Raw genomic sequence first — 25,405 nt, forward strand, 5'->3', positions numbered from 1 at the left:
GTGAAAGAGTCTGTCCGTCTGTAAGCTGTTCACGGCCCAACAGTTTAACCAATTTTGATGAATTTTTTTCAATGTTAGCTTATATCCCGGGGACGAACATAGGCTACTTTATATCCCGGAAAATCAAATCCCACGGGATTCTTAAAGGTCTATCCGTTTAACCGATTTATATGGTAGAGGTGGCTTGCCTCCCGGAAATGGACAACTTTATATCCCGGATAGGCAAAGAGTTCCCACAAGATTTGACGGACGAATTGGAAACCTAAATCCAGCAGACGAAGTCGCGGGAATCATTTAGTATTTTATAATCCTTCCGGCCTTTACATAGCAAGAATGATAGGAATATATCAGATTAAAATGTTTAAATTTTCTTACATAGGTAGGTACCCATTGGAATAGTCCAATTCAATTAGTGCTAAATTAAGATTCCAAAGGTAATATTGAAACATTACAAAACGCTTAAAGTAGTTACTATACTACTTATATACGATCCTGATTCCTAGGTAGGTGAGGCTTCAGGCCATTAGAAAGGATGGGTGGTAACTAAAGATATCGTCTAACCTAAAATAAATATTGATTTTGTTTTAATTGACTTTAGGCATATTTTTACATGAGTAGGTACCTATTGGTAAATAAGTACTAAATATGTTTATGGTTGTTAAAATCTAAACTACTAAAATTGTTGTGCCCCAACGGGGTTCCAATATTGACGTTAGATATCACACTAATATTATAAAGGCGAAAGTTTGTATGTGTGTGTGTGTGTGTGTGTGTGTGTATGTTTGTTACTCCTTCACGCTAAAACTACTGGATGGATTAGGCTGAAATTTAGAATGGAGATAGATTATACTCTGGATTAGCACATAGGCTACTTTTTATCCTGGAAAATCAAAGATTTCCCAAGGGATTTTTAAAAAACTACATCCACGCGAACGAAGTCGCGGGCATCAGCTAGTTTATCATAATGCTCCCTTATGACAAGTGTAAATTTAAAAATTTATAACACCCCCGACAAGTGAAGGCAGTAACTAGAAAAGAGCTGATAACTTTCAAACGGCTGAACCGATTTTCTTGGATTATAGCTAAGAACACTCTCGGTCAAGCCACCTTTCAAACAAAAAAACTAAATTAAAATCGCACCCCTCTTTTTGGGCCGGGGGTTAAAAATGGTGGCCCAATATTTAAATCAATCAATTTCCAAATAGTTAGATTTGTTTTCAACAGAATTAGCCCCATTTGTTATGTCAGTTATTCTAAACCCGGCTCTACACTCGCACGTGAAGTCGCGCCGTGAATGTACGCCGCGATCCACGCGTGAACTGTGTCCCTCCACACTCGTAAATTTTCAGTCTTGTTCGTGACTATGGACGAAACTATTTGTCGCGGACCAAAAACCGACACTGACCGGGGAAAGGCGCGAAGCGCGAACGCGAAGGCGTGAACAACGTCTAAACTCGTGATTCGCAGTTGTCGCGGGCTTTCGAGGCTGTTCGCGCCGCGAGTGTAGAGCCCACTTGAAACTGGACACGTTTAGGTTCTAGATTAAACGTTGAAGCGGTGCTAAAGTCGGTCAGCATTCGTTCAATCGTTAATTGTCTATCGCAGAACCCAAAAAGCCGGCTCGGTACGAACTAATCTCGTTATTAAATCAAACACATCACATTAAGGATGTTATCTCGTCAATATTGGAGTCCCTAACAGTGCGGTGATAGTGTACGCATAAATATGTAACGACAGGTGGTAGAGTGGCCACGCTGGGCAACGCGCGCCCAGCTCGCCGTCGCCACTCGTCACAACCACCCGACGACAACGATCGATAATCAACTCTAAATCTATACATATTAAATCGATTATTGGTGCGTTGAATTCAAGGCTCTCGAGGTCTTTCCCTAACCGCTTCAGTGCCAACGCAAGCTCGAAGACGGGAGAATTCGAATTTATTGACCATTAATTCAAAATATTATTTTCACAATATAAGTACTCATTTATTAATTTTGAAATATTAGGTTCCGATTAATTTATATGTGTCTTTAAGATATTTATTATGTATGTTTAAATATCGTCTTTATTTATAAAGCTAATCTTTTGTTATCAACGCGACGGGCGAGTCCGTTTCCTTTTGGTTTCGTTTATTTGATTGCCGCGTGTGCGATGACAGATCGTTTTCGAAATATCGAATGAGGTTTTATTCGAATCGGTAACAAGAATTAATTTATTACAGTTTGATGCAATAATATGTTTAATACAAAGATTTATTTCTAGAGTAGCGTTTGTATTCCGATAGCCAAATAAGCTCTTGACTAGTCGTCACCTTATTCAATCATCTTCTTGGCAAACGCCGCGCGCCGTCCCATTGTAGGCCATATTATCACTTTCCATCAGGTGTAATCGTGGCCAACCGTGTGCCTATCACTATTCCATAATATTATAAATGCGAAAGTGTGTTTGTTTGATGGTTTGTCCAACCACGCCGCAACAGAACAATGTATTGGCGTGATTTTTCTCATGGATAAATATAGTTAAACACCTGGAGAGTGCCATAGACTACTTTTATACTGGAAAATTATAGAGTTCCTACGGGATTTAAAAAAGTAAATCACGCGAACGAACTCGCGAGCATCAGCTAGTACCTACCTACTTACTGAATGAAAAAAGTTGCGCTAATATATTTAGTCAATAATGTGTTAATGGATGATTTGTTGTTTTGACATCTTCGTACCATGAGATAAAGAAGGAAATTGAGTGGCATGCCCGTATGCGGAATTTTTAAGTCACCTTTTTCTTCGTGACAAGAAAAAATCCGAATCATGTAAAACAGTCATGATGTTTTATGAAAATAAATGTATTTCCCATGTGTTTGCCTAAATTTTTGAATAATTAATGAAAAAATGTGTTTTCTCAGTTTTTAACGTGTTTCTTTTGTTTTGTTTCAGAGTGTGGACGAGGACGACCGAGCATCTGTGAGTAAATACTACGTCTATTTGGTATATACTTATTATTCGATTGTGTGTGTATGAAACGTACAAAGTCTCAGAGAGACAAGTGTAAGTTAAAAATTTATAACACCCCCGACAAGTTAAGGTTACAGTAACTAGAAAGAGCTGATAAATTTCAAACGGTTGAACCGATTTTCTTGGATTATAGCTAAGGATACTCTCGATCAAGCCACCTTTCAAACAAACAAAAAAATTGCATTAAAATTCGTTCTTTAGTTTCGGAGCTACGATGCCACAGACAGATACACAGATACACACGTCAAAGTAGACGTGACGGCAATATATTATAAGCAACTTTTTGACGTAGGTACTGTACATATTTGTGTTTGATTGGTCAAGTTTTGTTCATCAGCGGAACGTACAACTCTATACTTAGAATTAAAGACCGACCGACGCCTTACACATATAGTGAATAGAGATAGCATAAGTGCCTTATTTTTTAACCCCCGACCCAAAAAGAGGGGTGTTATAAGTTTGACGTGTGTATCTGTGTATCTGTGTGTCTGTGTATCTGTGTATCTGTGTATCTGTGTATCTGTGTATCTGTCTGTGGCATCGCAGCGCCTAAACGAATGAACCGATTTTAATTTACTTTTTTTTGTTTGAAAGGTGGCTTGATCGAGAGTGTTCTTAGCTATAATCCAAAAAAAATGGTTCAGCCGTTTAAGAGTTATCAGCTCTTTTCTAGTTTTCTTGTAGAAAAGAAGGTTAGATAACCGTTAGGTTCTTAATATTATGTCAATTGACAAATGTCGAGCTGTCAAGATGGACGTTGCCTAAATACATAATTATTTATTTGAAAATGATGTTTTGGAAAACTCAGATACTTTAGATAGTAGGCGCGGAGTAGTCCAAGAAAATCAGTTCAGAGGTTTGAAAGTTATCAGGTCTTTTCGGTCTTTTCTAGTTACTGTAACCTTCACTTGTCGGGGGTGTTATAAATTTTAATTTACACTTGTTAGTAAGCACGTTAGCACTAGAGTGAACTAGAGTGAGGGAACCTTGGTTTGATCCTGAATTAACAATATTATAAATGCGAAAGTATGTCTGTCTGCTAGCTTTTCACGGCCTAACAGTTTAACCGCTTTTGATGAAATTTAGTTCAGAGTTAGCTTGCATCTCGAGAATTGACATAGCAACTTTTTATCCCGCAAAATGAAATAGTTGCTACGGGATTTTTAATAATTGGAAATGCACGCGGACGTGAAGTCGCTGGCATATTCATCTAGTGTAAAATAAATTGTGTACGTAAATATTGTGTTAAGTGTTTAACAAGTTATTTATGTTGTACATATGTACCTGGATCTAGATATTATTAAATGTTTGTACATAGCGTGAGACACCGTAATTAATTCTGCTTCGTTCGCTCGACTGTATAGAACTGAAATAGTTTACACATTTTTACACGAGTGTTATTCTAATGTTCGCTTGCTCCACGTTCTTAGAGCATGTTTGACATATTTACCTACATAGGTACAGTACGCGCCAATCATTTCGCTTCTGAATTTAACCGTAAGTTGCGTCTCAATACCATATTTTTAGGTGTCCTTCTTCTTGCGTCTCGCCCTCATTACCGAGGATCGTAGCTCGTTTCTGATAACCTTTCAATAAACTCAGATACAAAATATTAGCCCTTGACTGCAATCTCACCTGGTGGTAAGTGATAATGTAGTGTAAGATGGAAGCGGGCTAACCTGGAAGGGGTATGGCAGTTTTTCCTTTGGTTTTTATACGGCATCGTACCTACTAGCAGGCTAAATAGCTTGGCTGGACGGCTGGTAGAGTGGCAACCAGGTAGGTAGGTAGGTAGGTGGACATAGGTGGACATAGGTGGGCATAGGTAGATATAGGTAGATATAGGTAGGTAGATAAGTAGATATGGATAGGTGGGCATAGGTGGACATAGGTGGACATAGGTTGATATAGGTAGATATACGTAAGTAGGTAGGTAGGCAGATATTGGTAAAGATTGTCAGACTGTAGCTATGAGTTTACCGTAATCGTACCCCTGCTCGTCTTGGGCTACGTTGCGTTTTTCTTACCATCATCCCGATCTTTCGATAACAAGGAATTAACTCTAAAGATATCTCATTCTACAGAAAGAAAACTAAAGAAAAATTCTGATTACTATGAAGCAAATCAAAAAATTCTGGAAGATCATATTACGTAAATAATAAAAAAACCGTAGAGATCAATGATGAGACAAAAGATTCTGCAGCAGTTGTTTTCCATCAACACGCTGAAATAAGGGAAGACAAAATGTACGATCAAGTGAAAGTACATGAAAAGGTTACAAAATATTATCCTATTCAACCAGTGCAGCATTACCATTGCAAACTTCAACGTTTGCAACATTGCTTTGCGAACCTTATCTAGATGAAAAGTATGTGATTTTCAACCCCCGACCCAAAAAGAGGGCTTGTTATAAGTTTGACGTGTGTATTTGTGTATCGGTGTATCTATGTATCTGTCTGTGGCATCGTAGCTCCTAAACTAATGAACCGATTTTAATTTAGTTTTTTTTTTGTTTGAAAGGTGGCTTGATCGAGAGTGTTCTTAGCTATAATCCAAGAAAATCAGTTCAGCCGTTTAAAAGTTATCAGCTCTTTTCAAGTTACTGTAACCTTCACTTGTCGGGGGTGTTATAAATTTTTAATTTACATTTATCTATTATGTAATCGGTGCACCTACTTCATTGTTTAGGTGTCAGTGAGGCGTAAAGAAGCGAGAGACCGAAGTGCCTGTGAAGAATTCTGGTTTCGTAGTACATATAATGATGCCTTGATAGAGATCCACACTTCCTAACATCTGGGCCTACATGCCTTTAAACATTACTCGAGGCAATGATAATGGTGTTTGGTATTCTAAACGAATTTGACTGACTGCAAGTTGATAGTGTGTTGGCGAATGTCTTTATTTCTTTTCCTCTTCCAGCTGGAGCATAAGGAGAATGACCCGTTGGATCCGAAACAGAAGCAGTGGATACTGTGCGCTGCGCGCGGGGAGTACCACACCCTCGCCAAGATGTGCAAGGAGAACGCCAAGCTGGTCAGGACCAAGGTGAGCCTTAAGAATACATTACAATTGACATTTTACTTTATTTATTAACCCCCGACCCAAAAAGAGGGGTGTTATAAGTTTGACGTTTGTATCTGTGTATCTGTGTGTCTGTGTATCTGTCTATCTGTGTATCTCTGTATCTGTGTATCTGTCTGTGGCATCGTAGCGCCTAAACGAATGAACCGATTTTAATTTACTTTTTTTTGTTTGAAAGGTGGCTTGATCGAGTGTTCTTAGCTATAATCCAAAAAAATTGGTTCAGCCGTTTAAGAGTTATCAGCTCCTTTCTAGTTTTCTTGTAAAAAAGAAGGTTGGATAACCCTTAGGTTCATAATATTATGTCAATTGACAAATGTCAAGCTGTCAAGATGGACGTTGCCTTGATACATAACTATTTATTTGAAAATGATGTTTTTGAAAACTCAGATACTTTGGATCGTAGGCGCGGAATAGTCCAAGAAAATCGGTTCAGCCGTTTGAAAGTTATCAGGTCTTTTCTAGTTACTGTAACCTTCACTTGTCGGGGGTGTTATAAATTTTTAATTTACACTTGTACTTTATTTATTCTCTTGTCACTTAACAAGAAACGGCTGCTTAATCTGATGCAATGTCAGAGACGTTTTTAATTATTTTTAACCCCCGACCCAAAAAGAGGGGTGTTATAAGTTTGACGTGTGTATCTGTGTATCTGTGTGTCTGTGTATCTGTGTATCTGTGTATCTGTGTATCTGTCTGTGGCATCGTAGCGCCTAAACGAATGAACCGATTTTAATTTAGTTTTTTTTTGTTTGAAAGGTGGCTTGATCGAGAGTGTTCTTAGCTATAATCTAAAAAAATTGGTTCAGCCGTTTAAGAGTTATCAGCTCTTTTCTAGTTTTCTTGTAGAAAAGAAGGTTAGATAACCGTTAGATTCATAATATTATGTCAATAGACAAATGTCAAGCTGTCAAGATGGACGTTGCCTAAATACATAATTATTTATTTGAAAATTATGTTTTGGAAAACTCAAATACTTTGGATCGTCGGGGGTGTTATAAATTTTTAATTTACACTTGTAATACTTTTTGTACAGTCTAATGTGCGGTTTTTCGAAAGGAACAGAACAGTGCAATTTTCCCCCATGTTAATATTGGTATTCTATAATACTAGACAACACCTTCTTCATTAGCTTGTTCTAATCCTTGCTATAGCATTGCAATATATACATTACAATTTAATAACAAATACAAAAACTAATTAATTATAAAGCAGAACGCTTATACTATAACATAGTAGTGATAGTACCTATTAAGACGAAAGGGTCAGATTTTTTAAAAAGCTGGATACATATTGATTATTATTACTCTCTCCGTCACTTACTCCATACAATCGTAGTTCCAATTTCATTTGAATACTAAGCAACCAAAGTCCACGAAATTTTGCAGACATATTCTAGAAACTAATATCTGTGCCTGTGGTGTTTTAGATTTTTCTAAAAATATGTAGTTTTAAAATAACAGGGGCTAAAAGATTTGTATGTAAATTGCTAAGACCGCGTAACTTTGAAACCGAATATTTTAACAGAAATCTAGAAACCACAGGCGTATTAGTTTCTAGAATATGTCTGCAAAATTTCATGGACTTTGGTTGCTTAATATTCAAAGGAAATTGAAACTACGTTTGTATGGAGCAAGTGACGGAGAGACCCCTCTTAATGCAGGAAATAAGAGAACTTATATGAAAATTGCGTTCAAAGGCTAAATTATGTTTGAAGTTCAAAAACTTAGTATGTATATATAAAGTTATAGAAACAGATCGGTGAGCAAATACTGGCTGCTGATGAATTTACAGAACAATAAAAGCTGGGGAAGAATGTAGCTTAGCTTTAGATTTGAGAAAGTTTCTTAAAGCTAAAAGTATCGGTAGTCCTGTCATCACATTTACCCACTGTCGTCCGTACCGTACCTACCTATCGTTTTATTGACTGCCCTCTATACATAATCTTCATTAATAATTCATCCCCCAAATGTCTTTATAGTCTTTGACTAATGAGTAGGTGGGATCATGTGGTTTATTTTACAATGTGGAAGCTGTAACGCCACTCGGAAACCCACATATCTCATAATATTGACAACTACAAAAAATCACTCCACTACGATAAAATTTGCTGCAGCAAAAACTGGCGCAGATTTGAAAAAAAAAAGAAACGAGGAATAGTCAATGAGTTTTTACCTTACTAGAGCGTGCAATATTCCACAAATTAGACTCGAATAAAATAGAGTGAGATCTGTTTTTGCTGCGTATTTCAAATCTTTCGCTAACTTTATTATAAGATGCACTTCTTACCATAAAGTAACAAGAGTAAAATAGATAAATATAGTATAATAACAAGAGTAAAATAGATAATACTCGTGTATGTTTACTTAAAGTGTAGGTGACACTTTTGACGCGTGAGGCTGTGACGTGTGACTTTTTTATGTGAACTGCAACGTGATATGAACATTAAAGTAATGTCCTTCTCATTTAGTTAAGTTCTTCTTTTCTTCCCTCTGGGTTGGTTTCCGTCTGTTGTGCGTGCGTTGCCCCACTATCTTAATGTCGACGATTGAAAATTTAGCCCTTAGACAGATTCTGTACTTGGGTGTTGTGATTGAGTAGCTATTCAAGTTAACTTTACCAGTGCATAAATATCCTAAGTCGTCGTCGTCGTCGTCCATGTCAATTGCTGGACATACTCATTATTAGTAGGTCTCATTTAGGAACTACCACACTATTGCGCTTTCCGACATGGAGCATATATCATCTGTTCGCCTAGTGAGGACTCTGCCAATGTTATATTTCCCGGTGCGTGATCGCCATACGCTTTGGGTCCTCGTTGTCTATCAGTTTTTCTGTCTGCCTATTGCCGCTTTAAATTTTGTTTCGGTCACCAAGTTAGCTTTCAATCAATCAATCAGCCTGTTTGCGTCCACAGCTGGACGTAGACCTTCCCAAGAGCTCGCCACCACGCACGATCATCCGCCTTCTTCATCCACCCACTTCCCGCTATCTTCTTAAGGTCGTCAGTTAGCTTTAATATTCATTCCATTCTTTCCAAATTGGAGGTAAATATACGTATTCTTTCCAAATTGGAGAAAACATCATGATTATTTCCATCCATGTTAAGTAAATGAAAGATTTACGCCCAGAGTCAACTTTAAAAGTTATATCTAATACTGGATCCCCTGTTGTACGTACGAGGTTTGCTCCTCCATATACTCGTACATCATCTCACTGGTAAAAGTGATAAACGGTAACGGATGTAGTGGGTCCTCATCCCGGGTTTTTAGAGCCCTGGTTAGCGCCATCCAGAGCACATGTCCAAAAGGTGTGCGTCTAATTGGGTCCTGCAGGACCCCGGCGCCGGCCCGCCCGCGCCCCCCGCCGCCCGCTATCTTGACACATCTCCGGACGTCCCTTTTATTTTACGAGCCATCTCTCAAGCCCTTTTTTGTTTTCCAACTATTGTTTATGCTCGGCCGAGGCAAGCGAGCACTTGATATATTTTACGTGTTATAAACTCGGTGATGTCTAATTCCGCGCTGATTTATTGCTTGTGCTCTTGACTGATGTTGTTCCGTACCATATTATAGCGAACCGAGGAAAGTAAAGGCACTTAGTTACGGAGTTTGGCAGCAAAAGAAGGATTGAACTGGATGTTCCGTTCGACCAACTCAAAAGTAGACCACTTCAATATAACTTACAAATGTAGATGGTACCTTGGTATTGTACCTGGATGGTAGAATCTGTTCTCGGGACCCGTGGTAGAGTACTGACATTTATCATGAAGCACAAGCTGTCTACATGAAATTTTATTTTTGCTTCTGAGATCTCTCTAATCGTGTCGGTTTGCCTACTTGTAAGAGTATGAGATTGAGCGACTAGAGAGTGCATAGCTGGATAGTCTCTTCAAGTACATTGAAATTCATATGAATTGCCTGGGTAACTGAAATGAAAGTTAGACTTAGATCTATAAAATACTAAAACGTAATTTATGAGGCCAGTCACTTAAGAGCCAATAAGAATGGTACAATGACATTTTAATGTAGGTATAATGGAAACTGAGTACTTAATACTTTGATAGACAAATCATTATTTATGTCCATTATCCAATTTATTCGTATAAGTAAGTATTAAAATTTTCATTTAGCTTATTGATGCTAAGATCCTAAGATATACAGTTCCATTCAAAGAGAATCCTAAAATAAAATAGGTGTATTTTTTTCGTGTAATTACACAATTAGTGTAAATTAAAAATTTGTAACACCCCCGACAAGTGAAGGTTACAGTAACTAGAAAAGAGCGGATAACTTTCAAACGGCTGAACCAATTTTTTTGGATTATAGCTAAGAACACTCTCGATCAAGCCACCTTTCAAACAAAAAAAAACCTAAATTAAAATCGTTTCATTCGTTTAGGCGCTACGATGCCACAAACAGATGCACAGATACACACACACACACACACACACACACACAGATACAATTTTCGATTTATATTTGTTGCCTGAAAGTTGTGTTGTTTCAAGATTTTCGGATTAACAAATCTTTCCGTTTACAACAGTCAGCATTTATCTCGGGTTTCGTACATCGATGATTTAGGTCTCAATTTATGCATTCAGCTCTGGCGAGCAGTGCATTACTTTTATTGTATACGCAATAAAAATCCTAATGACTGCCTTCCCTTTTATTGATTCCTTGTAAATCAGGTCCCAACTCAATTGGATTTCAATTTTATAGGCATCCTCTCGGATATGTGAGTACTTGTTAAGTGAACTTAATGAGACTCCTCGAGATTTCCTCCAAGTGAAGTTATTTTTCATCTGTTGTTTTTGGATTTACTGCCTCGCATCCTGCCAGTGTCTTTGTTTGCAGATTTTAATTTGGTTTTCTAATTTACGTGTGTTTCGATTTGATTTGATTGAGTAAGCTTTTGTTTTTAGCTTTTAGTAGTAAATGGGGTGTCTTCAAAAAACTCTTCAGAAGGGTATTGGCTCTTCGATGCATTTACATAATAATTAATTACATCATAAATATCATCTTATCAACCGATAGACATCCATTAAGATCTCTTGTAGGAACGTCCTTACGCCACGGTCGTGCGCCGCCTAAATCCAACGGCTCCCTGTAACTCATTTGATGTCGTACCACAGTCATCACAGTCAGATGCTATTCTAATTAGTAAGAAAATTGAACATTTTTAGTCAATCGACACTAGCAAGTAGCAAAGCTTTCACGTGTAAGAAATGTCTCACAGCACTAACACATGTTCACTTTCATGCACCAGCTACATACGTGTATAAGTAGTGATGGGCATGATTGCTAATTTTAAATCATTTTCATTTGATGAAATTTCACTGTGTATTTTTCTTCACAGTGGGTGCACATGTGATTTTCACGAAAGTGAATTTTCAATTTCTCATATACTTACAATCGTTTACTACCTACATTAATTTAGCTAAGAATTATGATCAAGATCAATAGCGCTGACCTATTTTGCAGTTCGTTTTTACGGAAAGTGAATTTTTGCCCTTATGATTGTATGTGCGAAAATTTGCTTTTCGTGAAACGTAGCAAACGATTATTGGTTACACCCAATAGAAATACATATTTTTCTTCCTAACACGCAGCGAGTGCGCACGCACGATTCGTGTGTTCTTGCTTGCGCGCTCTTTAGTTTGGATCGATGCGCGTAAAATTTAACAATGAAATGGGATTGAATGTACTCAGTAAAATATGCAAATATTTTCAAACTTTTTGATATTTTGCTGATATTTTTGATATTTTTCACAGGCTACTTTGAGTAACGTAGCAAGTGTTATAAATGAAAAGGCTGTTCATACTATTTATCTCATGCTACCTGTGAAACGGTCAATCCGTATCGTGTAGGCATACGCATACCTACACGCGGATGACTCGGACGAGTTAATAAAATTATTCACCGCATTATTTCAAATTTGTCCCCAATTAGTATGTCACCGAGGCTATCGGTTAGGAACATCTGCTTTGAGAGTTGTCGTTTTCTACTAGCAACTAATAAAGCAACAGTAAATATTGTACTACAGTACGGAACATATGTCGCTACCGCGCGGCGCGCTGTTTGACATTAGTCGTTTTCACACTAAAAAACACTTTGATGCTTATTTTCGTATTCGCCCTAACTGATGAGAGAATTATCGATTCGTGGATGTGAGACTGTGTGCATGTCCTTATGATATTTTAGGGTTCAGTGCCGTCTCGGCTGAAACTCGCTGCTTTATTTGCATCCGTCTATCCGTTGTCTCAGACCTTTGCGCGTTTTGAACCCTCGTTGCTTTAGTTAATTAATTATCACCATTACATCAATATCTTACAAATCCAAAAATTGACAATCGAAAAGTGTACAATGGCTTATTTTGATTACTTGCACCTACAACTCGACTAAGAGGACAAACGAAAGCTTAGTTTTTTACTTTTTACAGTATTATTTATTACGGCTTATAATGGGCCCAATTCGGACCTCCAAAGTAGATCACCCATCGAGCTATCGCCGACTTATGTCAATGTCGCTTAACTACCCTAATCGATTGGGTAGGTATGCGTTGTTAAAACTAGACCACCGTTCCTCAAACGTGTTAATATTTAGAGGAAGAGGAATATTGAAAAGATCTCTTACTTGTAAATTCGACTCACCCTTAAGAATTTTTTTATTACAGAGTCCGCCTGTATCTCAGACACGAGATACTTAAATATGTCATCGTTGTTTCCTATCTAAAGAGCTCGGATGTTTATTAATTGACTAAAGACCGCCCGCGGGGACGCGAGCCCCGTTTCCGAGTCTCTTGGAATTCCTACAATTATCGATTTTGTCTGTTGATCGATCGATCTTTCATCTATTTGGGCCGCTTTTTGGGAAATTTCTCTCGGTTTTATCTTTACTGAGTCATTTTTTCTTTCTTTTATTTATTTTACTGTAATAGGTGATAATTTAATTTCAAAAATAGGTGATCATTCAGTCTAAGGTGAAAGTGCCTTTATGGTATCAGTGTTACAGCTCGCTGCAAGCGGAGACGACGGAAGCCGGAAGGGCATTCCACATTCGATAAAACGCCAATTTCATATATAAGGACCTAATATATTCTGTAAACCTCGTACCGATGTTCTAAACTTTGATCTTTTACCTTCTCCTTTTTAGATAAAAGATTTAAACAGAGCTGATCTGATTTATTTTGATTTACGCCATATTTTTAAAGTCATGCTTATGTCGGGTTCTATAAAATAAAATGTAAAACTTTGTCCGGTAATATAAAACTACCTGCTAGCTATGGAAAAATATACCATTTTGGTTTCATACTATAGTTATTGTATGGGCAAAACACTACTACCTAAGAATAACGTAAGCTAGAGGAAATAATTTTTTTTAAAAGAACTGCTAAAATCAGAATTATATACTTTTTGTTCTTTACCACAAACAAACTGATCTAATGGGCATACTAATAAGTCTTCAAGTATGTGTAATTTATCCATTCTAGATAAGCATTCGCTATTTTTTTCAACAAAGCCATCCCAAGGGCTTAGAGAAACAAAATATCATTCTCGTATTACAAATAAGATAACATGATTTCAGATAAAAAACCTTTTTTTCCTTTGTGAGTCACTGGTAATGACCGTCTGTTTTTATAGTTGCCAATTCGTTTAGTAGGGCTGTGGCCTGTGGCGAATATTTGAAGGATTCCTTATGCCAAGTATCCACTTTCAGGCGTGCAGGTTTCCTCACGATGTTTTCTCTAAAACATCCTCTTCTTCTTCTTCGCCTGTCTCTACACTTTTGGAGAATGGCCGCCATCTCGTCATATAATTTCTTAGCTTTCGCCAAGCAGAAATGTTGTGCTACGTTATCTATTCATTCATTCCCAGTCTATTCTCGGATATTCCTAAGTTACGACTCTCTCCATTCCATCATTTGCCTGAGAACATGTCCCGGAAAACTGACTTTTCTGCATTTGATGGTCAACTGAAACATCGAATCTTGAGGAAACCTGCATGCCTCAGAGTTCTCCATAATGTTGTCAGATATGTGTGAAGTCTGCCAATCTGCACTTGGTCAGCGCAGTAGACTAATAATCTATACTAATAAATAAAATTGGAGTGTCTGTCTGTAATTTCGAAATAACTACCCCATATTAAGCTCATATGGTTATTTGAACGATACCAACACTGAATCACACGTTTTTAAAATTTTTGTCTGTCTGTCTGTCTGTCTGTCTGTCTGTTTGAAAAGGCTAATCTTTGGAACGGCTGAACCGATTTTGACGGGATTTTCACAGACAAGTAGAGGATTGACCTGGGTGTAACATAGGCTACTTTTTTAACCGACTTTCAAAAAGAGAGTTGTGTTTTTCTACCTATGTACACCGAAATCTCCGAGATTTCTGAACCGATTTGCGTCATTTCTTTTTTAATCGATAGAGGAACTTTGCGACATTGTTTCATGAAAAATTTGGAGTCCAACTCCTCAATCCGGATGCTGCAGGGGATCTGACCAATCCACGCGGGCGAAGCTGCGGGCATCAGCTAGTTTGTTTATAATTTCGTACTATGTATATATTTTGAAATTCTTTATTTATAACCAACTAGCCGCGCGGATTTAGGTTTTTTGAAATCCCGTGGGAACTCTTTGATTTTCCGGGATAAAAAGTAGCCTATGTGCTAATCCAGGATATTATCTATCTCCATTCCAAATTTCAGCCAAATCCGTCCAGTAGTTTTTGCGTAAAGGAGTAACAAACATACACACACACACACACACATACAAACTTTCGCCTTTATAATATTAGTGTGATTTTATATGCATGTGTAATTTTGTATGTATGTGTATATCAATCACAAAGGTAATATCTAAAATATGAATATTTTAGTAACACCCCTGTAAAAATTGTAAAAAAAGTCGTCCTTTGATTGGTCATATTTGAGTTGTCGACGCACTAAGGGCCGCTGGGAGACTGGGAGTTATTTAATTATCGTTTGACGGCCGTGTAATTTCCTCGATCAAGGCTTGTTTGCCCAATAAAGGAGGAGAGCTTTGTTTATTATTAGTGATTTACGAGTGTTGAGCTAGGGCTGGCACGCCATTTCGTTGTCTGGTATATATAAGTTAATCTGCGCCAAAAAACAAATTACGTGCAAAACTCAATTATATACTTATCTATACTAATAAATAAAATTGGAGTGTCGTACTGTCGTGTAAAATTGAGTCGTTGAACGGGCCAATATTCGGAATGGCTAAATCTTTTTTACGGGACTTTCACAGACAAGTAGAGGATTAACCAAGGAGTTAGGCAACTTTTTTAACCGACTTTGAAAAATGGAGTTGTGTTTTTCTACCAATGTACACTGATATCTCCAAAATTTCTGAACCGATTTGCGTAATTTTTTTTTAACGTTAAAGGAACTTTGCGACATTGTTCCATAAAAAATTTGGATTCGAACTCCTCAATCCTGATGCTGCAGGGGATCTGACCAACCCACGCGGGCGAAGCTGCGGGCACCATCTAGTAGATAATAATATTTATTCAACTCTGAAATCGTGTGGCAATCTTTTAATCCAAATCGCTTCAGCTCAGAATAGTAAGGTACAATCAGACAGACGCGCCGAATCCGAACCATACCTTTTCGAATTAGTATTGTTAACTTTATACAAGGAATTGTATTTGTGGTTGTGATTACATTGAGATTTGAGTTTGCGTTGATTGCATTCCGGACATGTTCCGGACATATCTTTTGTAGTTTAAAAAATAACAATTCTGCTTAGTATTATAAATGCGAAAGTGTTTGTGTGTTGCTTTGTCCTTCAATCTCACTACAACGGAGTAATTAAGTAACGTGATTTTTTGCATAGTCATGGTTAAATACAGTAATTATTATTAGACATTAGCAACTTTTTATCCTGGGCAATATTATGAGAGTCCCAACAGTGACAACGGTATAAGAAAATCGCGTGTATCATCTAATCCCTATTAAATTATGTACACGCGAATTTTATTTAATTGAAAACATGGCTTCGGGCTCTATTCAATTGAAACATAGTTTTTATTCGATTGGCAACCCTAAACGATTCTCAGTAACTTTAAATTGAAATAATGATATGGAATAAAATTGTATTTATTTAAACAATAATGTGGTCGTTTATACTTTAGCGATATTGAGTTATTACGAGTTATAAACATTAAGTTGAAGTGAAAAGGTTTTGCACGTAAACATTCCTTCATGATGAATAGCGACGATAGCCTAGTGATTACGATGTTGGCTTCCTATTTAAGGGATCGGGGGTTCGATTGCGGGCACTAACCTCTAACTTTCCGGATTTATGTGTCTTTAAACCAATTAAAAGCCTCGATAGCTCAACGGCTAAAGGAGTGGACTGAAATGCGAAAGGTCGCCGATTCAAACCTCACGCTCAATCCACTACTTTAACCGGTGAGGTTAAATATATAAAGTTCTCTTAATATAATATAAAGTTTTATTTCGTCTAGGGCTTAAATTCCAGTCCGCACCAGAGGAAAACGAGCTATATGAATACAAACCAGTCTAGCCTGCAATTACAACTACAAAGGCTAGCCAATTAGTCTCCGCCTACGGGACCGTGTAAATCGGTAACACGTGGAGTTAGACGCCACGGATTCGATTACAGACCCAAAAAAATGTACCAAAAAACCGGTCAAGTGCGAATCGGCATCGCACACAATGGGTTCCCCTACCACCGTACAAGAAATAACGTTTTTTCATTTTTTTGGTTCCACGTATCTCTATAAGGAACCCTTGTAGGATTAATTCTTTATCTGTGTGTCTGTCTGTCTCGTCAAGGGAATCAAAACCTATAGGGAACTTCCCGTTGACCTAGAATCATGAAATTTGGTAGACCAATGTCTTATACCACAAGTAGGTACCTAAAGGGAAAAATCCGAAAACCGTGAACTTATGGTTCTATCACAAAAAAGTGTTATTTATTTCTTGTACAATTATACGGAACCCTTAGTGTGCGAGTCTGACTCGCACTTGACTGGTTTTTAAATTTGCGTGGCGGCCATTTTAAATTTTCATTATTTTTGAATAGAATACAATACATTTTTATTCAAATAAACCATAACAAGTGTTTTTGAATCGTCGGAATTATTTACCACTAGGGGATGCCCGCGGCTTCGCCCGCGTGGATTTCGATTTTTTTAGATCCCATGGGAACTCTTTGATTTTCCGCGATAAAAAGTAGCCTATGTCCTTCCCCGGAATGTATTCCAAGTCTGTACCAAATTTCATTAAAATCGGTTCAGCGGTTGGGCCGTGAAAACGTAGCAGACAGACAGACAGACAGACAGACACACTTTCGCATTTATAATATTAGTATGGATTATTAGTTTCTATAACGGCAATACACACTCTGAGAACTAGAGACTTCTTCTCTCTACTGTGTCCGCTGACAGACGGACGGACGGCTTAGTATTAGGGTCAGCCTTCGGGTTCTTCTTCGTCGTAACACTGTTGGCAGATCGGTCGTGGTCATCACGAAGCAACGTCTTTGAGGGCACATGTTATACCCCTTACGAGCATTCGCCACTTCTCTCCGCTGGCCGACAGCCTCGTACACTCGTGCAAGGGACCGCCCACAGCAGACTCAATTTGGTCGGTCCATCGCATGGGCGACCTTCCTCGCCCTCTGGTGCCCTCCACCTTGCCCTGCACGACAAGACGCTCGATGGAGTTACTCTCACGCCGGGAGACGTGTCCAAAGAATTTTAATATGCGACTCTGTACTAACGCTTATAGCCGTTGTTTAATGCCGTTGTTTAGTGTACAGATCCCTAAAAATTAAGTTGAAAAATTGTTCCGAAAGTGTGCGTTGCACGCGTGATTAACACCCGCTCGGAGTGATGCTGTGGGTGTGGCCGTGCGGAGAGCAATTTTACACTGATTTATCCCCCGCGGCCCGACGCTGACATCTCTTAGTCTAATTAAGACACTGATTTTCACTAATGATTTACCGCACTCAGATATCACGACGCGATTTTTGTCTTAACACGCTTTAACGGATGCGATGTGATCTGTCATTGTCAGACGATATAAACAATGATAATATTGATAATACACATAAAAACCGGTCAAGCGCGAGTCGGATTCGCACACGAAAGGTTCCGCACCATCGTACAGTATCCGGCAAACCACGTGTGATATCCCAATTCTCAATTGCAAAGTATAATATGTGTTACACAGCGCAGCACTTCTATATTAATTGCTACAATAGGTACTGGTTCAACAAATGAACTATTGCAAAATCTTTGAGAATTTATTTGTTAAATAGTTACATGTGCAAAATAAACTTGATGTTCTTTTGGTGATACTACGCCATTCTGCAAAGAATCTTCATTTTGAAATTCCAGGCTTTATAATGAATTTTTGTTTCAAAAGATACCCTTGTAGCTCGAATCTTAAAAACTAAATTAGGGGTTCATTGGAATGCTTTAACTTCTCGACTGATTAAGCGTGAAACTAGCGCTAGGAATTTGAGGAATATGTATTAGTTTCGCTAGATTAAGGTGGGTTATGTGTTTAAGAATTAAATAAAAAAAAACACAAACACTAAACTTAACGTACTAAAACTTAAAAGCCGCCGTCGTGAACTCGATCCAGAAACGGAGACCTTTTGTTATGCTCGTTATTTGATTTCGAGCGAACGATGTATTGTTTCATTTTTTTTTTGGTTTAGACCCAAAAAATGTGTGGCGCCTCGTCGATGCAATATGAGACGCTGATCGCCTCATTTCACCCGTCCTCGGAATCGAGGCTCGGGCGATGTTTGCGTTGTTCCACACGGGACCACGTATCCATAAGCTATCATAGGCAAAAACAAACACTCCCATGCGGATGTGTCGTCCGTCATGTCACTACCTAAGTGGTGTTATAACAAAGTAATAGATTGGTGGATTAACACTCTTCTGTCAGTTTTTGGTTAGGGTTCCTTGAAACGGGTTAATTGCGGCTTCTCACTCTCGAAGCGAAAACTGTCTTGTATTTCGTAACTTGTGAATGTTTAGTTAAGTCAATTGTGACTTTTCTCGCTGGAGCGAGTCCTAATCACGCTTTTCAACCCCCGACCCAAAAAGAGGGGTGTTATAAGTTTGACCTGTGTATCTGTGTGTCTGTGTATCTGTGTATCTGTCTGTGGCACCGTAGCGCCTAAACTAATGTACCGATTTTAATTTAGTTTGTTTTTGTTTGAAAGGTGGCTTGATCGAGAGTGTTCTTAGCTATAATCCAAGAAAATCGGTTCAGCCGTTTGAAAGTTATCAGCTCTTTTCTAGTTACTGTAACCTTCACTTGTCGGGGGTGTTATAAATTTTTAATTAACCTAAATTAAAATCGTTTCATTAGTATAGGAGCTACGATGCCACAGACAGATACAAAGATACACACGTCAAACTTTTAACACCCCTCTTTTTGGGTCGGGGGTTAAAAATAAATAACTATTGAGAATTCCAATGTAGGTAGGTATATCAACTCCAGATTTCATGATAGAGAGGACGTACTCGGTTGTTCCTGGGCAAAAAGAATTATTGTAAAGTTAACAAGTTATTGATATAAAAAAGGTAGACAGTCTGTAAAACAATCAAAGTGGATTAGGTATCCGTTTAAACGGGGGGTCCCGAAACACGGGCCGAGGCGCGCAGCATAAAGCACTGGCGAGTGCAAGTCACTCACTCAATAAGTGATTTCCAACACTGGTGACTCGGCAATATTGTAATGGCTGTTTGTTTAGTCAGTCTACCTTACTCGTGTATCGACCTAATCATATATGCCGAGTTTTGTTTTTATACTCATGTTTTATTATAGTTTAAATTTATAGTTCACGGCCATTGATATACTAATGCAAGATGTACGGTCGGCCTCAGAATTCGAGTAGCAATTGCGCGAAACTATTGCATCAAAAACCTATCGCATTTATGACCTGTTTCTATAAACACGCCACACACACCTAACCCATGAGCATAACTGTGCCACGCGAATATGATCATTAAGGTGCTAAACGACTTACGACCTTTGACTGTACATACCTATTTACTATTTACGGCACAATCACGGGTGAAAAAGAGTAAGAAAAAAATAGCGAAAACAAAATCTTGCGAAGATTTTGAAATAGGTACCTACCGTATTTTGAATATTCGATGAGGTCCTACATTATTATTATTGGCCTTTATTATCTATTATTTAGTTATTTAGTAGGGCTTTCGTTGCTTTATGTAATTTATTGAAAGAAATAAGGACACTTAAGTATTTTTACGGATCTGTAAGTATCTCCAGAGATAAAAAGGAACTCTAATTAGGATAACTTCACTGTCTGTCTGTCTGTCAAGACCCGTCAAGGGAATCAAAACCTACATATATACCTGCTTCCCGTTGACTTAGAATCAAGAAATTTGGTAGGTAGTCATATCTTATAGCACAAGTAAAAGGAAAAAATCCTAAAAACCGTGAATTTGTTGGTTATAATGAGTTGCATCACAAAAATAATTAAAAAGTGTATTTTTTTTACGACGGTAAGTAGGTTCGGAACTCTTCGTGTGCGAATCTGACTCGCACTTGGCCGGTTTTTTTGCAAGGGTTACAGGCTAAAGTTGTGTGTATCTCTGGTGTTGTACGTCAACGTACATGGGCGTGTGATGTGGGCACGATCAGAGTTTCGAGGGGAGACAGGTTAGCGTTGGCTCGCTGGTTCGTTGGTTCGGTAATTTTGTGCTGGCGCCGCAAGGTGTTGGCAGAACTTATTTATTGAATGCTATTGTTTCTTTTATTGTGACCGTTTAATACTCAGTCACGGGCGAGTGTTTGTTTAGAGGGCAGCGCTCCTCAAACTGCGGTGTCCACTTTTAGTGTGGCGTGTGCGCCTGTCAAACTTTTATGTAATATTTTGATTTAAATTATTTGTTTTTTTTTTGTTTTTATTCAAAAAATTGTTATGAAGGAATGTTATAGAACGAAAGCTACGAATGATTTTAAGCTTATTTTGTGGTTTAACGACATTTTATACTGTGGATAACGGGTACATCCACATGCTTACCACGATTGACTGCCGATGTTTTGACTCATTTGCATGAGCCGTAAAAAACATTGGAAATTCATTTCGAAAACATAGGTTCGTTTGTCATTGGTTGACCATCAAAAGTGAAACACCCACTGAGTTTTTGTCTTCGTCATTTGTATGAGATTACGTAACAGAGAGAGCTCTGTACCTGTTCTGAGCCTGTACTAATTTTTCTCCGAGAATAGAGTATCGAAATGCGAATGACGCCTCTACGCTATAGTTGGGAAACTATGGTCGAGAGTTAGAGGCTTCGCCGGTAATACAATTTGTTGTTTGTGTTTTTTTGTGCTTGTGTTTTGTTTATATGCGTCTCTTTCTGTCTTGTACGGGGTATTTTATTGCCGCTCTCTCGGACAAGTTATTTAGGATGTATGAATGTTGTGTTTGCAATTAAGAGGAAAACCTATGCGAATGACATTGACGATTTCCCCTTCAAACTAGCAATTTTGACATGTCATGACCCTCTATTGACAATTAATCAAGCAGACATTTCAATCTGCGAAATTTACGCGGACTTTTAGTATTTTGACGTAGGAGGGTAAAAGATCCAGTACATGAACGAATAAGGACTACCCTGACTTTGACCTAAAATTAAGATATATGAGAATCGTTCTATATATAATTTTTATATTTTTTTTTATCTGTGTCTATACACAGTAGGTATACACTCTTAAATTATTTAAATATCAAAAACGCAAAAAAATGCGTGGTATTAATTATTATAAATTATTTTATTTAACAAAAGGATAAATTGCCAGTAAATGAACTGGGAATTTCAGTGAATGAACGAACTCTATCTAGTGCATAAACTCTCGATTCCTATTAATAAATTCTTAAGTATATTTTCGCCTTGGAATTTTAAAAAAAATGTCAGATTTTCAGTTTTTGACTTATTGTATATTTTTTTCTACATTTTGCGCGATAAATCAAAAACTATTTTACATAATAATAATAAATAAAACCTGTTTTAGAAGACTGCAAGTTACAATAGAGCCGCTTGGAACAATTTTTTTTGCTGTTTCTTCTGGTAATATTCACAATGCAGAAATAATAATCATCATGGTGTTTAGATGGTTTGCGCCAAATTATAAAATTTTTTTTTAGTAAAAGTAGTTAACTATTCTTATTTGCTCATAAACGCAACGAGGAAATACAGCTTCCACATATAAAAATTTGAGTCCAGGCCTTGCTGTTAGCTGCTAATGGGTTCTCAAAGTAGCCCGAGTATGCTTGTTTTACTGGGCACAAAAGGAAAGAATGAAAGGAGCTTACCCAGTACATCTTAAAAGATCCGTTATAGATACATGCATCCTGCCATGCCTTACCTATGCCAGCCAAACATGGGTCCAGACAAAGAATATAAAAAGAAATAGTGACTTGCTAAAGGGCGATGGCAAGGTGCATAAATTAAGCAAAAAATATTCAAAGTGAGAATTGAAGACATAAGAAAAAAGACAAAGCCTACAGACACCTTGAGACATGCCCTAAAACTGAAATGCAAATGGTCATATTGTATCGATTTTTACAGATGAAAGAAAGACAGGTAGGTAGACCGAAGACGCGTTGGTCTAATGCTATTGTGCAAATCGCGAAAGAAAATTAGCTTGATAGTACCAAAGACAGAGAGAAATGGGGATACCCAAAGGGATCCATATCCAAGAAAGCAGAATACCAGAATAAATATAAAAAAAATTCAAACGAAAAATAAAACCGACTTCAAAATCACAAACACTAAAAAGTAAAAAATAATTTAAGTTATTGTGGTTTTTGAAGTCGGTTTTATTTTTATTTTGAAAATTTTTTATTTCAAAATTTTTAGTGGCCCCACTGTACTATAATAATATGCCATGCCCAGCTAAAACCCTACTGTTTACTAAGCAATTACACTGATCGCGAGCAATTTGCTCTTATCCATTGAGGAGTTCTGTTCTCCATCTCAGAAGATATTCATCAGAACTTCATCAAATTTATATGGGACCACCTGCAAAGTATACCTAGCTTTTCAAAAAAAAAAAATCCAGATCGGTCCAGGCGTCTTTGAGCAATCGGTGAACATACATTAAAAAAAAAATTGAATTTGCTCTTATCCATTGAGGAGTTCTGTTCTCCATCTTCAAAGATATTCATCAGATCTTTACCAAATTTATATGGGACCACTTGCAAAGTATACCCTATCAAACAAAAAAAAAATCCAAATCGGTCCAGGCGTCTTTGAGTAATCGGGGAACATACATAAAAAAAAAGATACCAACGAATTCAGAACCTCTTCCTTTTTTTAAAGTCGGTTAAAAATATACTAAGATTTACTAACATGGTGTTATACCATAGAGTAGCAAACAGAGGCAAAGCTTCTAAGAAGCGAGCAAAATTTATAACTATTTTGGTAGGGCTGGCACTGGAGGATACAATTTAATTAACAATAGTTATTTGTTCAACAAGATGGTAAAGTTTGTTTTTGTTGTGATTGCCTAGTTTAAATATCGATCTTTAAATATCGATCGATAGATCTAAATATCGATTTTGAACGAAATCAGTCAATTTAGAAAGAATTATAAATGGTGCCAACTTTTTTAAATTTTGGTTACAGGTTCCTATTTTGTGATCCCAGGGAGCTCTAAATATCGATTTTGAACAAAATCGGTCAATTAACAAAGAATTTCAAAATGGCGTCGACTTTTTTAAATTTTGGTAACAGTTTCTTATTTTGTGATCCCAGGGAGCTCTAAATATCGATTTTGAACGAAATCGGTCAATTAACAAAGAATTTCAAAATGGCGTCGACTTTTTTAAATTTTGGTAACAGTTTCTTATTTTGTGATCGCAGGGAGCTCTAAATATCGATTTTGAACGAAATCGGTCAATTAACAAAGAATTTCAAAATGGCGTCGACTTTTTTAAATTTTGATAACAGTTTCTTATTTTGTGATCCCAGGGAGCTCTAAATATCGATTTTGAACGAAATCGGTCAATTAACAAAGAATTTCAAAATGGCGTCGACTTTTTTAAATTTTGGTAACAGTTTCTTATTTTGTGATCGCAGGGAGCTCTAAATATCGATTTTGAACGAAATCGGTCAATTAACAAAGAATTTCAAAATGGCGTCGACTTTTTTAAATTTTGGTAACAGTTTCTTATTTCGTGATCCCAGGGAGCTCTAAATATCGATTTTGAACGAAATCGGTCAATTAACAAAGAATTTCAAAATGGCGTCGACTTTTTTAAATTTTGGTAACAGTTTCTTATTTCGTGATCCCAGGGAGCTCTAAATATCGATTTTGAACGAAATCGGTCAATTAACAAAGAATTTCAAAATGGCGTCGACTTTTTTAAATTTTGGTAACAGTTTCTTATTTCGTGATCCCAGGGAGCTCTAAATATCGATTTTGAACGAAATCGGTCAATTAACAAAGAATTTCAAAATGGCGTCGACTTTTTTAAATTTTGGTAACAGTTTCTTATTTCGTGATCCCAGGGAGCTCTAAATATCGATTTTGAACGAAATCGGTCAATTAACAAAGAATTTCAAAATGGCGTCGATTTTTTTAAATTTGGTAACAATATCCTGTTTTGTGATCCTAGGGATCCTCAGATATTGATTTTGAACAAAATCTATGACAGTTCAAGAAAATAGATTTTAAACACTATTTAAATTATTATCATTAACATTAAATTAAATGAAAACACGACGCGCGACGTGTACTGCAGCCCCTGAGCTTGAGCACAGGCCGAGCCGGTATAAACCGATTTCTCTCCGTACGCGACGTAGCGCCTGTGCTCACGCACACACGCGCCTCAAGCTTGTAGTAGTGTACCTATCGTAGCGCGCTTGTATGAAGCTTTGACTCTGTTCGCTACTCATGTGGTTATACAACGCAATACCACACTAACAAACACTCGTACAAACATACAGACAAGTATATACTCACACACACTCACACACACACATGGACGCACGCACACGCACTTTTGAACGGTTTGAACGGAACACGGTTTTGAAATTGAAATTGAAAAAAGTGTAAGAATTTGTAAGAAAATATTTAAAAAAGGTATATCAGCCGGTTTTTTATTCCAGCTCTTAATACATGTAAAAACGTCCAATCTGTTCATTTACTTGAGCCTTTACCCTAGTACCTAATTATATCGACCGCCCCATATCAAAACAAAGTAAATGTCATTTTTCCGAAAATCGTTTTATGTCATAAGCCTAACTTTCATAGTATGTC

The 25,405-nt window shown here is 37.4% G+C and overlaps 1 protein-coding gene across 4 annotated transcripts in view; it reads left to right on the forward strand.

The window, feature by feature from the left end:
• The window catches only part of LOC123880012 (ankyrin repeat domain-containing protein SOWAHC), a 102,937-nt gene that overhangs the window by 22,079 nt on the left and 55,453 nt on the right, over window positions 1–25,405 (forward strand). For 3 of the 4 annotated variants that reach the window (XM_045927867.1, XM_045927866.1, XM_045927868.1), the window contains exons 3-4: window positions 2,934–2,960; window positions 5,931–6,056. In XM_045927867.1, coding sequence (XP_045783823.1) covers window positions 2,934–2,960; window positions 5,931–6,056 — 153 coding nt within the window. The remainder of the gene's footprint in view (window positions 1–2,933; window positions 2,961–5,930; window positions 6,057–25,405) is intronic. The other variant, XM_045927870.1, reaches the window with a different exon arrangement.

This window comes from Maniola jurtina, chromosome Z (genome assembly GCF_905333055.1).
Source record: "Maniola jurtina chromosome Z, ilManJurt1.1, whole genome shotgun sequence".
Taxonomy (NCBI): Eukaryota; Metazoa; Arthropoda; class Insecta; order Lepidoptera; family Nymphalidae; genus Maniola; species Maniola jurtina.